Below are 21,842 nucleotides of genomic sequence, written 5' to 3'. Positions count from 1 at the left end.
CAAGGAGTAAGCGTCTTAATTTCCTGGCTGCAGTCACCATCTGCAGTGATTTTGGAGCCCAGAAAAATAAAGTCTGACACTGTTTCCACTGTTCCCCCATCTATTTCCCATGAAGTGGTGGGACCGGATGCCATGATCTTCATTTTCTGAATGTTGAGCTTTAAGCCAACTTTTTCACTCTCCACTTTGACTTTCATCAAGAGGCTTTTGAGGTCCTCTTCACTTTCTGCCATAAGGGTGGTGTCATCTGCGTATCTGAGGTTATTGATATTTTTCCCGGCAATCTTGATTCCAGCTTGTGTTTCTTCCAGTCCAGCGTTTCTCATGATGTACTCTGCATATAAGTTAAATAAACAGGGTGACAATATACAGCCTTGACATACTCCTTTTCCTATTTGGAACCAGTCTGTTGTTCCATGTCCAGTTCTAACTGTTGCTTCCTGACCTGCATACAAATTTCTCAAGAGGCAGATCAGGTGGTCTGGTATTCCCATCTCTTGAAGAATCTTCCACAGTTTATTGTGATCCACACAGTCAAAGGCTTTGGCATAGTCAATAAAGCAGAAATAGATGTTTTTCTGGAACTCTCTTGCTTTTTCCATGATCCAGCAGATGTTCGCAATTTGATCTCTGGTTCCTCTGCCTTTTCTAAAACCAGCTTGAACATCTGGAAGTTCATGGTTCACATATTGCTGAAGCCTGGCTTGGAGAATTTTGAGCATTACTTTACTAGAGTGTGAGATGAGTGCAATTGTGTGGTAGTTTGAGTATTCTTTGGCATTGCCTTTCTTTGGGATTGGAATGAAACTGACCTTTGCCAGTCCTGTGGCCACTGCTGAGTTTTCTAAATTTGCTGGCATATTGAGTGCAGCACTTTCACAGCATCATCTTTCAGGATTTGAAAGAGCTCAACTGAAATTCCATCACCTCCACTAGCTTTGTTCGTAGTGATGCTTTCTAAGGCCCACTTGACTTCACATTCCAGGATGTCTGGCTCTAGGTCAGTGATCACACCATCGTGATTATCTGGGTCGTGAAGATCATTTTTGTACAGTTCTTCTGTGTATTCTTGCCATCTCTTCTTAATATCTTCTGCTTCTGTTAGGTCCATACCATTTCTGTCCTTTATTGCGCTCATCTTTGCATGAAATATTCCTTTGGTATCTCTGATTTTCTTTTAGAGATCCCTAGTCTTTCCCATTCTGTTGTTTTCCTCTATTTCTTTGCATTGATCGCTGAAGAAGGCTTTCTTATCTCTTCTTGCTATTCTTTGGAACTCTGCATTCAGATGTTTATATCTTTCCTTTTCTCCTTTGCTTTTCGCTTCTCTTCTTTTCACAGCTATTTGTACGGCCTCCCCCGACAGCCATTTTTCCTTTTTGCATTTCTTTTCTATGGGAATGGTCTTGATCCCTGTCTCCTGTACAGTGTCACGAACCTCATTCCATAGTTCATCAGGCACTCTATCTATCAGATTTAGACCCTTAAATCTATTTCTCACTTCCACTGTATACAGGAAAGCATTTCCCTATGGGACAGTTAATCATACTAGTAAAGTCCTTTGATAATAAAAAAGAAGTCAGTTCATCTTTGTTTTTCAGTCTATGAATATTTAAGGGGAGGATGGAGAAGCTTGGACAAGGTTTTATTTAGTTTTCCCTGGTAACCTGCCAGATATGTGATTATGTTAACTTTAAGTAGCCTACATAAACTAATTAAATCTTTGGAGGCAGTATAAAGTAGTGAGTTGGAAAGCTGGCTCAACAGTCAGACTGTCCGGATTTACCCCTGGCTTCTGTTTTCTGTAAAATGGTGATAGTAGTTATCTGTCTTGTGGAATTATTAAGGGAATTACATTAAGTTTATCCATCGTGATCTCTCAGTGATTTTGTTTTTTAATTGGAGGACAATTGCTTTACAGTGTTGTATTGGTTTCTGCAATACAACAATACAAATCAGGCATAGTGTGTGTGTGTATATCTCGCCTCACTCTAGAGTCTCCCCTCCCCACAGGGCTGGGCTTCCTGTGTTACACAGCAGCTTCCCACTAGCTCTGTTTACACATGGTAGTGTATATATGTCAGTGCTGCTCTCTCAATTCGTCCCACCCTCTTCTTCCCCTACTGTGTCCACAAGTCTGTTATCTGTTCCTGCCCTGCAGGTACGTTCATCAATAACCATTTTTCTAGATCCCATATGTGTGTTAATATGTGATGTTTGTTTTTCTCTTTCTGACTTCACTCCATGTGTAACAGACTTTAGGTTCATCCACCTCAATTCCACTGACTCACATTCATTATTTTTTGGGGGGGCTGAGTAATATTCCATTGTTTACATATACCACAGCTTCTTTATCCATCCATCTGTAGATGGACATCCAGGTTATTTCTTTAAAGAGGAGGTTTGTATACTTAAAAAAATTAATCTTTAAGAAAAAGCCAAGTAAAAACTTACTTTACGATAAGTAGTTTTATTTTCTTGCTCTTTAAAGTGCTGTCCATAGAGCAGTAATAGTAGCACTGTTTTGGAAACTTGTTAGAAATGCAGAATCTCAGGTTCCTCCCAGACATAATAAATTAGAATCTGCATTTTAACAAAATCTTTGAATGAATCATCTGCATATTAATTGGAGAAACAGTGTATTAGAAGATTTTAAACATCATAGTATGGGCTTCCCAGGCACAGTGGTAAAGAGTCCGCCTATCAGTGCAATAGATGCAGGAGATGTAGGTTCCATCCCTGGTTGGGAAGATCTCCTGGAGGAGTAAGTGGCAACCCACTCCAGTATTTTTGTCTGGAGAATCCCATGAACACAGCAGCTTGGCATGCAGCAGTCCATGAGGTCAAGAGTTAGCTGCAACTGAGCACGCGTGGTGTGCTCACAGTGCTCCCATTTTTGGAGAAATTCAGGCTGACTCCAGGGACTACAAACAAAGTATGTCTCTTTCTCCTCTCAAAGTCGCTTTGTCATGTCTGTAGCCATTCCTTCTCCAGGGGATCTTCACAGCCCAGGGGTCAAACCTGGGTCTCCCACATTATAGGCAGTTTCTTGACTGTCTGAGCCACAAGGTTATCTCAGAGCTGCCCAAAGAAACTGAGATCCAGGAGAAACTACCACAGTAGAAGAGCAGGAAGTTGCTGGGGAGCCCATGGCCTAGAATCTGAGAACCTGCCACCTTACAGTTGAGGGGGTCTCCTCACCCTGAAAGGTGACTCCTTAAAGATGAGGGTCTTATCTGAAAGTACATATCCCTTGTTTATCACAGCAGAGGCAGGAACTGGGGTAAGCTGCAGGAACTTGGAATGAGCTGAAAGTGGAATGAGCCTGTCTGAAATTGGACAAAAGCCAGGAGGGAGGAAGTAGGGAGGAGGCACGGAGATCTGAAGAGGTCCAGAGCAGAGGCTCTCAGAAAGCACTAATGGAAAAGATAATACTCTTTCTGAAGGTGAGGGGGCCACTTTAAAGTGTCCTGTGTTTGAAGTGATTAGTGTAAGAATTGAGGGAGTATAGATGGCAGCAGCAGGCCTCCTGGACACGTGTTGATTTAGAGAAGCAGAACAGGAATGTCTGTGTAATCAATTTCGTTGCTTTCATAATGACTAGTTTGAAAGTTATTTTCTTGTTTTCTATTTTTTGAAAGAGTTTTTAAAAGATTGATGCTTTTTCTTCCTTAAATGTCCGCATGTATTTAATAGTAAAGGCAGGCATCTAGGCCAGGGGTTTCCTTTGTGGTTCTTTTAATAATAGAGTCATTAAAAAGAAGTAAAAGGCTATTGTTGTAATGGGATGTAATGTTAATATGCAGAAAGGTTTCATATTTCAACAAACAACTCATTGAAATATAAAAATGATTAAAAGATTCTTAAGAAAGAACAGCACAAAATATAAAATATTTAGGAATTAGTGTTAGTCACTCAGCTGTGTCTGGCTCTTTGTGACCCCAAGGACTGGGGCTCACCAGGCTTCTCTGTCCATGGAATCCTCCAGGCAAGAATACTGGAGTGGATTGCCATTTCCTTCTCCAGTTTAGGAATAAACCTTATAGTAATAAAGGTGGAAAACTTTCACAAAGAATACTTTAAAAAACTACTGAAAGACCCAAACAAACATGTCTTCTAATGGAAATATATCACATTCTTAGGTAAGTAAATCTCAGCTAAATAGAGATTTTAAGTTGTATATGAATGTAATGTTTAATTTTTCCAGTTAAAATGTAGTTTAAAAAAACAAGCTGAATCTAAAGCTCAAATGGAAAAATACACGTGTAAGAATAACCAGAAAAGATTGAGAGAGAAGCACAATAAAGTAGAGTTAACCTTTGTTGTTTAGTCGCTCAGTTGTGTCCAGCTCTTCTGGAACCTCATGAACTGTAGCCTGCCAGGCTTCTCTGTCCATGGGATTTCCCAGGCAAGAATACTGGAGTGGGTTTCTGTTCCTTCTCCAGGGATCTTCCCAATCCAGGGATTGAACCCACATCTCCTATGGCTCCTGCATTGGCAAGCGGGTTCTTTACCACTGAGCCACCAAGGAAGCCCTTACTGCATATTAAAATATTATAAAATCTCAATATTTAAAAAACGAGTATTGACACATGCAGTTGAAACAGTGGAACACTGCCGCGAATCTCGAACGCGGCAGTTCAGAAATAAGCCCAAATGCCAAACAGAATATGATAAAGGTGTTGTCTCCGTTCAATAGGGAGAAAAGTCAGTAAAGGATGGTGAGACAGCTGCATAGCTATGTTAGAAAACAAAAAATAAAGTTGAGTCCATATGTCACTCCATACATCAAGATAAATTCCAAATGAAAAAAAGTTTAAAAATCTTAAAAATGAAACCATGAAAGGACTAGGTAGAAACATGGGAAATTTTTATTTTACCTTGGTGTGAGGTTGGACCTTGCTAAGTGACTACAGATATGAAGACAGTAAAAGAAAGAGTAAGTTAAACTGCATTTAAATAAAAATTCTGCATATCAGAGGACACTTAGACAAGGTTAAAAGAGATATATTGTGGCGGAAGGGTGAGGCTAGTCTATAAAAAAAACTACTTGAAGTTGTTAAAAACAGAAAAAAGGCCAGTAACCCAATAGATATGTTGACCAGGCTTTATAAACACACCACAGAAAAGGCAATACAAATAATTCATGATGATACAAAAAGATGTTCGTTTTCACTCATTATAGGGAAAAAGCCAATTAAAAACCACAGAAAGAACTGTTTTTCACTTCTCTCATCAGTTAAAAAAAAAACAAAATTTCACTATCATACATTGTTGGAGAAACTATGGGAAAATAGGGAAATACATCCTGAGTGGTGGGTTAAATGTTTATAACACTGACAGAAGGCAATTTAGCAGTGGCTGACACAATTTACAGTTGTATTTAAAAATTGCATATAAATACAGTTGCCTAAAGTTTCTTTTTAAAATTATAACTTTGGGAAGAAGATTATTTTAAGGACTCCTGATAAGAGAACATTTAAAATATTTTCTTGAGTTTTGTTTTAATATATTAAAAACTGTTTTTGAAAACTAGTTTTTTTTTTTTTTTTTTTTTTTTAAATTTGTTTACAGCCTGAACCACCAAAGAAGCCATCTAATTGGAGAAGAAAGCATGAAGAGTTCATTGCCACAATAAGAGCAGCTAAAGGCCTTGGTCAAGTGCTGAAAGAGGGTGGCAAACTTCCCCCACCTCCTCCACCGTCTTATGATCCTGGTATATGACATATTTTGACAGAAAGTGTTTATATGGGGACAAAATATTGATAGTATTGATAGAATTCTTAAAAATATTAAGATATTCTTGAATTTAATTTATAATAGTTGAACTTGATGAAACATAATCTTGGTAAGTTTCCTGTAAAATAATGGTGATAGCCCAGGCATTTAGGCTTATGAAGACATAGCAGTATTCAACATGAAATGCATTATATTTTTATGTCAGTACTTTGATTTAAACTTTTTCTCTCAGTACTTTTTGTAAGGCATTTAATATAATTTAAGAATTATTGTAGTCGTGTAGTGTTAGTCGCTTAGTCGTGTCCAACTCTTTCCAGCTACATGAACTAGAGCCCACCAGGCTCCTCTGTCCATTGGATTCTTCAGGCAAGAATACTGGAGTGGGTGGCCATTTAGTATTTAATATAATTTAAAAATTATTGTAGTAACTATTAAATGTTCCAGGAAAACATTTCAATCATGCATACTGTCAATTGAAATGTAGACATTCAGTAAGATTCAGATAGTTACATTGCTTAGTTCTTTGGTATTCTCTCATCTAGAAAGGGGAATTAAATAATTTGCTTCTGAAAATGTGTTATTCTAGTGGGATAACCACCATATAAACAGATACTACTAAATTTGCCCTAAATTCATGTATTTTTATATTTTCTTCATTTGGTGGGTAAAAGTTGATTGTTTATCCTTACCAAAAGCAAGGCAAGATGCTGGCCACCATATATGAGATAATTGAGATACTGAAAGATTTAAAATAGCACCATTGACGTATTGCCATTGGGTACAGAGTAGCCTCAAGAAGTACTTATTTTAATATAGCAAGTTAGCTGCTTTAAAATTGTGTTAGTATTCTAGATTGGGATTAATTTGTTAGTAAAGGGAAAGTTAGATATGATCCTTTATAACATTTTATTGTAGAAGAGAGGTTGATAAGCAATTTCTATAAAGGGCTTAGGTTAATCCAAAGCCATAAGGTCTCTGTTGCAGCTGCTCCTTTTTGCCACTGTTTGTAGAAATCAGCCACAGAAAATATGTAAATGGCTGTGTTCCAATAAAATTTTATGAAAACATGTTGCAAGCAAGCTGGATTTGGCCCATGGGCCCTTGTTGGCCAATCCTGTTTGAGTCTTAGTAATTAACTTTAATGCTTTGAGTAACTCTGAAATGTTCTATCTGGGTGTGAGTCTCTTCTATTTCTACCTTAATTTTCCCCATGAAACTGAATTCTCTCTTTGTTTTAGAGGTGTTTGTATATTTTATCTGATTGAACCAAAATGGGTATATTTCTCATGTTTGCATAAGTCAATGAGAGAGAGAGAGTGGCAGTTCTTCAGGATAATTTGAACTTTAGAGATTTTTTTATCTCTTAGCCCTAACAAAACAACTTCTTTGTTATTAGAGGTTTTAGATGTCTTTCAATAGTTAGCAGAACAAATTTCTGAGCTTGAGATGAGTGTAAATTCTAAAAGGCAAACTCCATCTCAAAAAGTAAACCTTTTGAAATAAATTGATTTTTTTTGTGTGACCTTGCTAAGTTATATTTATTTCTTCTCGATATCTCATAGATTTGAAATCTTTTACACTGCTACAAAATTTGTTTTTTTCTGGGATAACTTTAAGATTTAATTTTATAAGAAATTTTGTTTATAATGTGCATTACATTTGGGAAGCATATTTAATCTTTGAAGCATTTGCTGTTTCTTAAACTTGAATTAATTATGTTAATTAGATATATTTTTATCACTTGTTCCATCTGTTGGGACCTCTAAAGAAAATAAAACTGTATAAAGTCTTTTACATTATTTCTTGACAGCTTTCATCTAACCAAAATTAAAGATTTTAACAGATGAGCCCAATTTTTAAAGTATATTTTTAATGTAATGTGTTATTACTACTTAACCTAGTCTACCATATAAAAAAGATAAGAAGATATGTATGATGAAAACATATAGTATTATAGAGGCAAAAATGAATTAACATTTTTCCTTATTTTTTTGTAGTGAGGATTTATTGTTTTTCACCCCTCAAATTTGATTCTAAGCTGGAAGAAAATTGTGATGTAGCATGTGCTAGCAGACTTTTTTTCTTAAATGTCTTTACTAAGTTCTGATAAGTCAGGTTGGGTAGTTATAAAGAAACAAGTTTTTGCTTCGCAAACAGGGTGTATATGTCTTAAGTTACTGTTTATAAAACTTATAATTCTTTATGTCTCATTTCAAGTATTTTGTTACTAATCTGTTTCTTTTTTCTATTTTAGACTATATTCAGTGTCCATATTGCCAGAGAAGATTTAATGAAAATGCAGCTGATAGACATATAAATTTCTGTAAAGAACAGGCAGCACGTATTAGTAATAAAGGCAAATTTTCTACTGATACCAAAGGAAAATCAACCTCTCGGACACAGGTAATCCTTGTAATCATTCCTGCAAATAAATAACAAGGTGATTTAAGTTCACGGTTTTGTGTTTGTTCTTTACAGAACGTTTAACTACAGTTTTCTCACCTGCTAAAATTTATATATTAATGTTACAAAGATTTAGTAAGAAATTTGAATGGCTATTTGAGAACAAAATTTGAAGTAGACTTGATTTAAAGAGGTATTAGGGAAAAATGGAGAAAGGGTTAAAAATCACTACAGCAGATTCAGAGGAAACTAGAGGGGTTAGATGGAGAAGGAAATGGCAACCCACTCCAGTATTCTTGCCTGGAGAATCCCATGGACGGGGGAGCCTGGTGGGCTGCCGTCTATGGGGTCACACAGAGTCGGACGTGACTGAAGTGACTTAGCAGCAGCAGAGGGGTTAGATGAGTGAGAAATTGGCAGTAAAAATTCATGTTTGAAAATCATGTGAATAATGAATATTTTCATGTGATATGTGAGTAACACATTTCAGGAAATGAAAGCATAGGTTCAGATCCAGACTTCTACTTTTGAACTTTTAGGCAAAAGTGACGTTAATATATATGTAAGCCTTTATTTCTTCACCTGTGAAGTAATCTGTGTAACTATTGTGAGAAACAAATGAAATGATGTATGTGAAAGCAGTTAGAGAACCATAAATCATAAGAGAATTTTGTAATGTGTACTTTATTTTTGCACTACTGTTGTTTTCCTTTAAGTATATTGTTACATAAAAACTTAGACAGTATTATGTAGTGGTTTACTGGTGGTTTAGTCGCTAAGTCGTGTCTGAGTGTTGCAACCCCATGGACTGTAGCCTGCCAGACTCTGCTGTAAGCAAATTTTATGTTTCACAAAGCTTTCATTTGTTAACTTTTCTTTTGGACTGTAAATTTAGCAAATGGGAATAATCAAATTCACTTATCTTGTTACTTATGAATAAAATATTGGATTAAAAGATCCCATTGCAATTGAGACCTCCTTGAGAGAATCCTGCTATTGAATTTCTGTAAATATTTTTGGAAATAGAGCATATGATTGTTATCATCATCATTGTGGGGAAAGAACAGCAAAGAAACCTCATTTTGAAGAATTTCCAAAACAGATGGCAAACAAAGCATATCTTTTAAACAGTTTAAGAACACCCAACAAGATCTTTAAGAATAAAATAGAAGAGTAAAGGAAATATAATAAGATGAGTTTATTTCAACACTGTGGTGCCAAATGATTCATACATGTAAAATCCAGGTAGTTTTTAGTTTGAACCTTAAATTTTCAGTTCTGATTCCATGCTCAGTCATATATATTTATTTCAGTCTAATTCTATATTTTCTCATCTGTGTTCACTCATTTTTGAGTAACACTGTACCAAGTACTGGATCTATATTAGTAAACTAAGTAGAATACTTTTCCTAAAAATGCTTAAATGCTTCCTTATCATATTTATCAACTGTAATCTGGCCTTATTGCAGCCCACTACAAATACAGTAAAGATCAGGTTCTTGTAGTTAAAGAAAAAGTTCTACCATTTAAGCTTTCATAATTCTTCTTCATTAGGAATTTTATCAAATTCAAGCATGGTTGTATTAACATAGACCCATGAAGACATAGCAGACCAAATAATGTTATCTAATGTATGCTAAATTACATATTGTTATTTAAAAGAACAAATTAAATAACCCATGCATAATTTAGACGCTGTATCAGATTAGGTTAGGTTGAGTTACCTTATGAGTTTCAAGCAACACAGTAAATATTTTGTGTTTAGGAATTTTCAGTATTCTGATTGATTCTTACTTACCCTACTTTTAAAGTAGTGAAGTTTTAAGTCTGAAAATGTGCCATTCAATTGTTAATAATGTTTTCTGATTATTAAAGGGCTTTCTATTCTCTATGGAAAATTAAGTATACATGTATATATTTTAAAAGTTATCACCATAGTTAATATTTAAATATTTGTCTCTAAGCTCTTATCTTTTACAACACTTTTATTCTGACTTTTTTCTTATAGTTTTCCCATTATTTTTTTTTTGGTAAATTATATGCAGAAAAAAATGCACAACACATAAATTCATGTGTAACCACAAGAACATTGAGAAATAGACTATTCTTAGTCTTACAAAAGCCTCACTGCACTATTTCAGTCCCAGAATGTAATGTTCTGTCACTCTCAGCCCCAAGCATCCATGAAGTAGTCACTATTTTGATTTTACATAAAATCAATTTTGGCCTTTATTTATAGTCTCCAGACCATGATGTTATTTTTATCTGTGATAGCTTTATAAATATTTTTCTTAAAGTCTAGTTGGTTTCCAGCTTGTAGCTCATCCAGCCTGGGATTTCTCATGACTTCTCATTTTTCATGATGTAGGTTAAACAAACAGGGCGACAGCAGACAGCCCTGTTGTACTTTCTCGATCTTGAACCAATCCACACAGGGTACTAACTGTTGCTTCTTGACCTGCATACAGGTTTCTCAGGAGACAGATAAGATGGTTTGGTATTCCCATCTGTAAGAGCTTTCCACAGTTTGTCATGATTCACACAATCAAAGGCTTTAGTGTAGTCAGTGGAACAGAGAGATGTTTTTCTGAAATTCCCTTGCTTTCTTGATAATCCAGTGAATGTTGGCAGTTTGGTCTCTAGTTCTTCTTCCTTTCCTAAACTCAGCCTGGACATCTGGAAGTTCTTGGTTCATATAATGCTGAAGCTTAGTGTGTAAGATTTTAAGCATGACTTTACTAGCATGGGAGATGAGTGTGATTGTCCAGTGGTTAGCTCATCCAAGTGGGATGAGTATTAACCTTTTCCAGTTCTGTGGCCACTGCTGGGTCTTCCAGATTTGCTGACATAATGAATGCAACACCTTGATGGTATCATCCTTTACGGTTTTGAATAGTTCTGCTGGAATTTCATCGTATCCACTAGCTTTATTAACAGCAGTTCTAAAGGCCCACTTGACTTCACACTCCAGAATGTCTGGCTCTGGGTGACTAACCGCACCATCATAGTAATCTGGTTCATTAAGATCTTTTTTATACAGTTCTTCCGTGTATTCTTTCCATCTCTTCTTGGTCTCTTCAGCGTCTACTAGGTCTCTACCATTTTTATCCTTTATTGTGCCCATCTTTGGGCTGAATGCTGCCCTGGTCCAAATAAATATATACCTTCTCCCATTTTATCAGAAATGAAAAGTCTTTGTGAACATAAATATTTTACCAAGGAAATGTATTAGGTTTGTGATCTGTATAAAAACATATGAAATAATCACCTCCTTAATACATGGTAAATGAAACACATATTGATATAACTGTAAAAATAGATTTTGTTATTCTGATCATTAAAATGAATTTATGCGAAATCATTGCTGCTGCTGCTGCTGTTGCTGCTAAAGTCATCCTGAATGCCTAGCAGTAGAATTTCAGCTTGATGTGTAGAACAGATAAAATATAGCTCATTAAGGAAGGAGTCATATTATCTAGGTCAGGGGAACAGCCAGTTACTGAGAGATATATGAGTATGTTTTAAACAAGAGGCATTCAGAGTAGTATGAGGAGTCAGTAAGGAAACTACCCTGACTTGTTCTGGTTGAAAGTAATAGGAAATACTGTAGGAGATAGATACAGTTGGGCTAGGTTCTCATCATCTCAGAAAATCTGACCAAAAAACTGAGTAAAATAATAGGCGGTTTAATACAGAGCAGAAAAACAAAGCACTTTTTGAAGGAGATTCTGCCTTTTTCTGTTTATAAGCCATTAAGTTAATATAGAGATTCCTAATATATACATAAAAATCTTTATTCCCAGTATATAATGCTGCTGGGGCTCTTCCTGCCTAATACTTGACCTCTCATTGTATATTGTTCTCTGTTTTGATAATTAGCAAAATGTAAATGAGTCACCAGTCCTGTTTCTTAATCCAATTTTATTGACCATATTTTTAGTAGGCATGCCTCTAATATTTTGACAAGTCTTTGTTAGGTCTTGTTTTCCATAGTGTTTTAAAATCTTTCCTAATGTATTCAGTAGTATTGATATTTTCATGAGAAAGACTGATACTACAGGAAATACCTCAGGTTTTCCAAGAAACAGTATATTTATGTGGCTCCATATACATTTCCAAAGTCTCCTAGTCATTTTGTTCATTTGACGGACAGTTATTGAAGGTTTTCTAGTTGCCAAGTGGTTAAGAAATTGAAGTTTCTGGCATTATAGTGTCAAATGTGCTTGTTATTTGTGTGTGTGTGTGTGACCCTTTTACAAGATTTATTTTTGTAAAAGGTCAAGTACTGAATTTTGAAGAGTTACAATGTGTGACTTTAATGTTTGTGCTTAGCCAGCAGTTTTTAATAGCAGAGCATCTTAAATTTTATACTGATAATAGGTTATAAATATGATTTGATTTTTAAAAGTTGGGCTTAAAACCGGTTTTTCTCATAAAGTCCTAAGCGTAGGGCTCAAGTACACAGGCAAGCACAATAATCACCTTATAGTTGGCGTACAGGGCTAGTACTAAGACAGTATGAGTCTTAATTCCTGTTCCGTTAAGTTGGGTGTAACCCTGGGCAAGTTTACTTCTTGATATTGGAGTGGGTGATCAATGAGATGCTTTTATATTCAGTGACAGAGACAATTTTTGTTTAAATAAGAGACAGTAAAACAAACTTGATGGTGATATTTCTCCATAGAGAAAAAAATGAGAATAAATGAGATAAGCTGAAATACCGTTATCTTTTCTCAGCCCATATCCCATTCATGGAACATGTTCTGGTGAGGTTAATGAAGAATTAGCTCTTTATTTTCACATTGGGGCAGTAATCCGTTAGACAGCTATTTAAAACTTGTTTAGGTTTCTATGTGCTCTTAGGAATTTTCATCAGTAAGATATGTGCCTGGATTATATATATGAAATACAAAACCATACCAAGGAACATACAAAGAGCTTGACCTTTAAAGCCATATCACCAAGTGAGCATCTTTGGGCGGTTTTACCTTTTTTCTAATAATATGGTTGGCATTTAAAATCTTAACATTGAGGAATTTTTTTTCCATTTGATCCATTATTGTTTTCTTTGACCTGGGAAAAGTTACTCTTACTCTCTATTTTAGCAGCAGGACATCTGAGCCAAAATTTTAGTATGCCAATTAAGAGAAGGAACATTTCTTGGGAAACTTCTCTTTAAGGTGATATATTTTAACCTGCTCTTTCTAAATTTGGGTAATTTGAGTAGGTGGTAAAACATCTGACTCATTGAAGGAAATGTGTGCTTTTGAAATACTGGTTTGTAATCCATAATCAAAATGTGATATTGATAAAACATTGTGTTTTCATTATTTTAGTATAAGCCGCCTGCACTTAAGAAGTTTAATTCTCCTGGGACCACCTCATCGGGATCATCACGATTACCCCAACCAAGCGGCACTAGCAAAACTGTTGTAGGTAATGAGATCTGTCAAATAACTTGATTTTTTTTTTTTAAATATCAGAATCAGTAGAGAAGAAAATGAAGACAGTATTCCGTTTTGGATTATTTAAAACTAGGTTTATTAGGAGTTGATGTGGAAGATAAGTAATTATTTTGGGTAAAAATAGAGTAACTTTCAGTAGCTTCTACTTTTAGATGTTCTGTAGTCCTTTTTTAGCCTAAATGTCTGCCCTCAAGGTAGTTACTGATATATCATCTCTTCAGAGTAGTCAACCAAGGTCCTTTTCTTGATTCTTTGTCCACAGTATTTTTTTCCCTTGTTTCTGCCTATACCTGTCTGAACTTTATAATTATCTTTAATAGGCAAATATTTAATGGTTTAAAGAAGATCTTGATTGCTGAAGTGTACCTTCATTTGTATGTAAATTGTAAGAAGTACAGAAATTAGAAATGAAGGATGCTGTATGTTGTCCCATAAAAATTTTATTTAATTTTTGATTTGATAATTCATTTTGATTTTTTGCCATGAAGATTTATTGCCATGAAAGCATTGTTTTGTCAGATGCTCTGGTTAATGTGATTTTTCTTTTTCAGAGTGTTATTAAAACTAATACCTTTTTTATTAAAAGGTGCTCCTTCAGGTAAAGTGTCTTCAGTTAGCAGCTCTTCGGGAAACAAACTTCAGACCTTGTCTCCCTCCCATAAAGGGATTCCAGCCCCTCATGTAGGGTAAGTCTACATAGAATTTATATTTTTAGTGATATGTATATTCATATATGCTTGATACTAAGATTTTATTTGTTTAGGTAACATGGGGTCGCACAGAGTCGGACACAACTGAAGTGACTTAGTACACACAAGCACACACACAGTTGGCTTTTTCATTCATCTCAATTTTCTAAGTTTGACTTTTAATATATTGCTGATCAGGAGCTCACATAATGCTCTTGAGAGTCTAAATTAGTATAACCAATTTGGAAGAGGTTCTGGTGGCATTTATCAAGAGCCTTAAACATTCATATTTTCCATTTCATAATTTTATTTCTGAGAATCTAGTCTAAGGAAATTGCTTAAAATACAGTAGACCTTTTATACTAACAATTTTTTTTAAGCATGTATCAGGCACTGTGCTAGATATTTAACATTATTGTTATTAAAACCACCCCGCTGCCATAGGAGGAGAGGATCAGAGAAGCAAAGTAATTTGATCAAAGCCACACAGCTGTCAAAGAGTTGGTAGCATGATACAAATTGACTTCTCTTTGGTGATAAGCATCGGTCTCTTTACATATGGTTTTATTATAATGTAAAAAAAAATAATGTGTAGCTATGTTTGAATATCAAATTGTGAAAATCTACAAAGCAATACTATACAGTCATAAAATATATATAAATTTTAAAAAGATGAGCCTACTGTTATTGGAGAAGTAAAGCAAAGGAGAAAAGGAAAGATGTAAGCATCTGAATGCAGAGTTCCAAAGAATAGCACGAAGAGACAAGAAAACCTTCCTCAGCGATCAATGCAAAGAAATAGAGGAATACAACAGAATGGGAAAGACTAGAGATCTCTTCAAGAACATTAGAGATACCAAGGGAACATTTCATGCAAAGATGGGATCGATAAAGGACAGAAATGGTATGGACCTAACAGAAGCAGAAGATATTAAGAAGAGGTGGCAGGAATACACAGAAGAACTGTACAAAAAAGCTTTTCACGGCAAAGATAATCACGATGGTGTGATCACTCACCTAGGGCCAGACATCCTAGAATGTGAAGTCAAGTGGGCCTTAGAAAGCATCACTATGAACAAAGCTAGTGGAGGTGATGGAATTCCAGTTGAGCTCTTTCAAATCCTGAAAGATGATGCTGTGAAAGTGCTGCACTCAATATGCCAGCAAATTTGGAAAACTCAGCAGTGGCCACAGGACTAGCAAAGGTCAGTTTTCATTCCAATCCCAAAGAAAGGCAATGCCAAAAAATGCTCAAACTACCACACAATTGCCCTCATCTCACATGCTAGTAAAGTAATGCTCAAAATTCTCCAAGCCAGGCTTCAGCAATACGTGAACCATGAACTTCCAGATGTTCAAGCTGGTTTTAGAAAAGGCAGAGGAACCAGAGATCAAATTGCCAACATCCGCTGGATCATGGAAAAAGCAAGAGAGTTCCAGAAAACCATCTCTTTCTGCTTTATTGACTATGCCAAAGCCTTTGACTGTGTGGATCACAAGAAACTGTGGAAAATTCTTCAAGAGATGGGAATACCAGACCACCTGACCTGCTTCTTGAGAAATCTGTATGCAGGTCAGGAAGCAACAGTTAGAACTGGACATGGAACAACAGACTGGTTCCAAATAGGAAAAGGAGTACGTCAAGGCTGTATATTGTCACCCTGCTTATTTCACTTATATGCAGAGTACATCATGAGAAATGCTGGGCTGGAAGAAGCACAAGCTGGAATCAAGACTGTCAGGAGAAATATCAATAACCTCAGATACGCAGATGACACCACCCTTATGGCAGAAAGTGAAGAGGACCTCAAAAGCCTCTTGATGAAAGTGAAAGAGGAGAGTGAAAAAATTGGCTTAAAGCTCAACATTCAGAAAACAAAGATCATGGCATCTGGTCCCATCACTTCATGGGAAATAGATGGGGAAACAGTGGAAACAGTGTCAGACTTTATTTTTCTGGGCTCCAAAATCACTGCAGATGGTGACTGCAGCCATGAAATTAGAAGACGCTTACTCCTTGGAAGAAAAGTTATGACCAACCTAGATAGCATATTGAAAAGCAGAGACATTACTTTCCCAACAAAGGTCTGTCTAGTCAAGGCTATGGTTTTTCCAGTGGTCATGTATGGATGTGAGAGTTGGACTGTGAAGAAAGCTGAGCGCCGAAGAATTGATGCTTTTGAACTGTGGTGTTGGAGAAGACTCTTGAGAGTCCCTTGGACTGCAAGGAGATCCAACCAGTCCATTCTAAAGGAGTTCAGTCCTGGGATTTCTTTGGAAGGAATAATGCTAAAGCTGAAACTCCAGTACTTTGGCCACCTCATGCGAAGAGTTGACTCATTGGAAGAGACTCTGATGCTGGGAGGGATTGGGGGCAGGAGGAGAAGGGGACAACAGAGGATGAGATGGCTGGATGGCATCACTGACTCAATAGACGTGAGTCTGAGTGAACTCCAGGAGTTGGTGATGGACAGGGAGGCCTGGCGTGCTGTGATTCATGGGGTCGCAGAGTCAGACACAACTGAGTAACTGAACTAAACTGAACTGAGGTTGGTGTAAACTTCATGTATACTTTGATACAAACTATAAAAATTTAATGCTATTTATGTTTCTATAATTTTATGTAGAAATTAGAGTTTTATGTAGTTTCTATAGTTTTGTGTGTGTTTCTATAGTTTTTAATAAAATAGCATTATTAAGCCTTCAGCAATTAATGTGGGAAAATTCATTGATAACACTACAGTTTTTCATAGAAGTCTTTCAATAGAATACTAGTAGAAACTCACTTTTCATTTTGATAAACAAGAAAACTAAGGGATGGCCATATGATTATTAGAATGTAACCTTATTCTTTGTATTTACAGATAGTGTTTATAAAGTTGATTTAGGAAGCATGACACATGTTATTTTCAGATCTAGAGTCTTAGTTTGACTTTTATATAGGAAATATATAGGATGGTATCTATCAATAGAGAGTAATTGCCTTTTGTTTCCTAATTTGGACTACATGTAAAGTGTTTAAGAGCTAAAGATAATTTATTGTATTTTCATTGTAGAAAAAGAACAAGATCAGCTAACAAGATCTGATTAGTTAAATTCTTTGTTTTTGTCATGCTTCCAAAAAGAAGAGACAGGCTATTCTTTTTTTTTCTTTTTAATTTTATTTTATTTAACTTTACAATATTGTATTGGTTATGCCATATATCAAAATGAATCTGCCACAGGTATACATGTGTTCCCCATCCTGAACCCTCCTCCCTCCTCCCTCCCCATACCATCCCTCTGGGTCGTCCCAGTGCACCAGCCCCAAGCATCCAGTATCATGCATCAAACCTGGACTGGCGACTCGTTTCATATATGATATTATACATATTTCAATGCCATTCTCCCAAATCATCCCACCCTCTCCCTCTCCCACAGAGTCCAAAAGACTGTTCTATACATCAGTGTCTCTTTATTCTTAAGAAAGAGACAGGTTATCAGTAGAACAGGTGTTTGAAAGTAAAAGGTTCTCATCTCCCAGTGCTAAAAAAAAACTGATCTGATTTTCTTTTTATAGCTGCTCTACTGAGTTGACTCATTAGATACGTAAATATAGAAATATCAATATGTTTTAAGTTTATAAATGGAGGTTTCATTTATGGTTGACTGTGAATTATAGGTTGGTAATTTTTTAGTACCTTTCCTATCATACTGGTAATCTTAACCAGTTGGCAGTATTAAGTTATACTGACACTCTTTTTAAGAGGGCATGTGAAGCTGGCTGGTAAAATGAAAAGGGTTACTGGATTTTGGATTAAAATACTATATTTCTAGATCCTACTTTGCCCCTAACTAGTAGCTACCTGAGTTTGTTCTTATGTTTTGTCTTTCTTGCTCTGACAACTTTTACTCCGCTTATACCTTGACAGCTGATGAACATTTATTAATATTTAGGAGAAAATGTTTTTACTAATGATGAAAAACTTTGGGCACAAGAATTTTACAAGTTGTGCACTGCTGTAATGCTATAAAGATTTAAAAATTTTTGTTTGTCCCATATTAAACTGTCAGGCATGACTGTTTAAATCTCATTTGTCCATGCTATATATGATGCTTATGTGTTAAAGGACTGTTTCTAACTGCTGGAAAGAGAGTGGTGATGTATGCTTCTGACCAATATATTACTGTATTACTGTAAGTTAATATAACTACTGTATTAACTGATAGTAATATGATTATTATACTGAATAGAATCATTCATAGCTGTCCAGTTAGTGACAGAGCTCATTCCTTTTTTAGAATTACTGAGGTAATGGTTTGTCTCTTTCCCTTACTAGATTATAAAATCTGTGATGGCAAAGCTCTGTGTCTGCTTTGCTTACAGATGTAACTACAAAATGTAGTATAATACTTGGCATACAGACACACAAATTTTTGGTGAATATATGAAATAATAGTGAATCAATAAGTTCAGTTCCTGATTTGTCAACTTTTTGCAACATCACAGAATCATGGTTCTGGTACTTGTAATTACTTGAGGTTTGTATGACTGTTCTTTTGTCTTTTCATACTAAAAAACTGAAGGCAAAAAGAGAAGAGGGTAGCAGAGGATGAGATGGCTAGATGGCATCACCGACTCAGTGGGTCTGAATTTGAGCAAACTCTAGAAGATAGTGAAGGACAGGGAAGCCTGGTGTGCTACAGTCCATGGGGTCACAAAGAGTCAGACATAACTTAGTGACTGAACAACAACAAAAATGATTATCATGATTTTTGTTGACACAGATAATTCAGAATTGAGTAAAGACAGAATTAAGACATCTGGTTAGCTATAATGTTCAAGAAGTTGAGCATCTTTTGAGATTAGTAAAATGAGTCATTTTAGTGGTTTGGAATTATTTAAAGCCTGCTGTGTATAATCTTTGTTGTGTTTGCCTGCAGTCATATATATCAGTGATCTATAATATTTAGCATATATTGAAATCACACCATAGAAAAATTTATCTTTTTACTTGGAAAAATTCAGATGATAAAGCATCTGTCTACAGTGCGGGAGACCCAGGTTCGATCCCTGGGTCGGGAAGATCCCCTGGAGAAGGAAATGGCAATCCATTCCAGTACTCTTGCCTGGAAAATCCCATGGACAGAGGAGCCTGGTAGACTATAGTCCATGGGGTCACAAAAAGACACGACTTCACTTTCACTTTCACTTTCTTTTGATAATTCTAGACAACCTGTGAGTCAGCTGATTTTAACAGAATTTTTTAAAGCAAAATACACCCTAATAGAAAATTTTTTCTTGTGCCAAAAATAGTTTTCTTTATTCCTAGAGATATTAGAAATATGATGAAACCCAGAGTTTTAAATAAATATTGCTATACTTGAATTATGTCAGCGAGTTTACACAGTTGTACCTAGAGAATTATGTTTTCTTAATGGTTAATTACTAACTTAAATGGTATTTCAGCTGATAATTTTCAATAGTGAAAGTATCAAATTGCAGAGATTTACTTCTGTTCAATTACTCTAAGAACTAGAAGTTTACTTTGGAGATAGGATATAGTATGTGTGGTAAAACTAGAGAAACAATGCAGATAAGGAGCATTTTTTTTTTATGAAAAAATAAATTGGTTTCTCATGCTTTATGTTAACAGGAGTGAGAAATGAATGTCTGGGTTTTGAGTATATATTTATATGAGTGGAAACAAGCTTTTCTTATAAGCCAGTCTTTTGATGTGTGTGGTTTGTGTGTACCATTATTTAGATTTTTATGAACTTCTCTGACTTTCATTATTGGTCTAGAAATGCCTCAACCTAGAATTGCACAGTTTGGCTTCCTATGTGGATAAAAATTATTTCAACTATTAGACTAAGGAAGCTCAGTTTGCCATGGAATTGAGTTACTACGTTATCTATATAGAATTTAATCAATGAGTTTAACCAATAGTAGAAGTATGGAAGGCTTTGAAACTTTGAGTGCCTTGAAACATCATAGCTATAGATGTATACATAGATACAAAATACCTCTTGGTAAAATTTATCCCCAAATTATTTAAGAAGTCATCTTTTTGTTTTATCTCTTCTGCTCTGTTATAGTGTACAGGACTGAGTGGCTTATTTATTTCCTAAAAATTCACTCTCATGGTGTCAACAATAAACAGGGACCTTTCCTAGGTTAAAGTTTATCTCAACTCAGAAATAGATGGATATGTTGCCAAATATTTGCAGCGTTGCCAAAAACGCTCATTCAGCGATGAATATTTGGAAAGTCTGCCACAGCATTTTTCCTTTCTAGATATACTATTCATATCATGGCAGTTACATACAACTAGAGATAGTCCGTTTAAAAACCCTGGGTCCATCATTTATATAAATGTATCAGCTTGACAAAAAGTTACGTATTTTTGTCTTGGACTATAAGATAGTGATTTTGATCGTAACTCTTTATGGTAAAATTTTAGATCATCATTGAAATCTGCCTTTCATTAAGAGTTTTAAAAATTTAAAATAATTGGCATCCTCTCAAGTATGGAATTTTGATGTTTTAGAGCAGGTGATCTTTTTGAACTGTGGTCTGAGGGCCAAATCCTGCCCAACAGTTATTTTTATTGGAACATGGCTGCACATGGCCACTGGTGAATTGTCTATGGCTGCAATCGTGCTATAGTGGCAGAGTCAAGTGTGGCAGAGAGTATAGCCTACAAAGTCTGAAATATTTACTTTTTAGCTTTTTATAGGAAAAGTTTGCCACTCCCTGTTTTAGAATGGGTAAGTAGGAATTTTATTTATAATTTGAAGGTAGGGATTTTAAGGATTCTTCATTTATTCCGTTTTTAAAGTTATGTGGACTATCTAAGAAGTTGGACCGTATATTAGTGTCCAGTGAACCAAAGGGTTTTTATTTTTTTGAACTTTCATTAATCCATTCAAACACATTTCTGTGGTTGAATTAAAAGAGTAGTAACAGATTAAAAGTATACTTTCATGTTAATCTGACCAAATCTAAGTACCAATGTAAGGATGGATCCTTGAACTTCATATGGGAATTCTGTTTTGTATATCAGATGGGAATTCTGTTTTGTATATCAGATTGCTAGTCTACACCAAATTTATGCTGTGTAGATGTGCTTGGTTGGCTTTAAAATATGTTCCTTCTTTTCTTGAACAGCAGAAACAGTGATTTTACTGCTAAATGGATTTCTTTATTCCTGCCTTAATATCTTTCAGACAGTGCTACCTTTCGTGTAGCATTGTCATTACTGAATTGGACCCTTTAAAGAAAAACAGCATAGAGGCACTCTGAAAACATTGATGTTGATAGTTCTGTAATGATTACTATCACATTGAAATTACAATTGTCAAACTTTGTAAATAAGATAAAAACACATAATACAGTAGATTTCTTATTGTACGTTTCCAAAATTTATTATCAGAGTAACCCCAGATGTAGATAGATGTATAAACTAAGTATTAAAATCACCAGTGGTGATGTTTTTCATAATCTGAAACATCGAAGACCCCTGAGGGCAGGGCAAAACATATAGTAGAGAATTCCTGCTTCCTT

General features: G+C 35.5%; 1 protein-coding gene across 3 annotated transcripts in view; it reads left to right on the top strand.

The window, feature by feature from the left end:
• Positions 1–21,842, top strand: part of ZC2HC1A (zinc finger C2HC-type containing 1A) — an 80,532-nt gene that overhangs the window by 19,082 nt on the left and 39,608 nt on the right. For all 3 annotated transcript variants that reach the window (XM_070382214.1, XM_070382213.1, XM_070382212.1), the window contains exons 4-7: positions 5,575–5,716; positions 7,994–8,142; positions 13,479–13,578; positions 14,194–14,293. In XM_070382214.1, the coding sequence (XP_070238315.1) occupies positions 5,575–5,716; positions 7,994–8,142; positions 13,479–13,578; positions 14,194–14,293 (491 nt within the window). The remainder of the gene's footprint in view (positions 1–5,574; positions 5,717–7,993; positions 8,143–13,478; positions 13,579–14,193; positions 14,294–21,842) is intronic.

The sequence above is a fragment of the Bos mutus genome, chromosome 14 (assembly GCF_027580195.1).
Source record: "Bos mutus isolate GX-2022 chromosome 14, NWIPB_WYAK_1.1, whole genome shotgun sequence".
Classification (NCBI taxonomy): Eukaryota; Metazoa; Chordata; class Mammalia; order Artiodactyla; family Bovidae; genus Bos; species Bos mutus.
The sequence above is the reverse complement of the archived record's forward strand: the minus strand, read 5'-3'. Positions and strand labels throughout refer to the sequence as shown.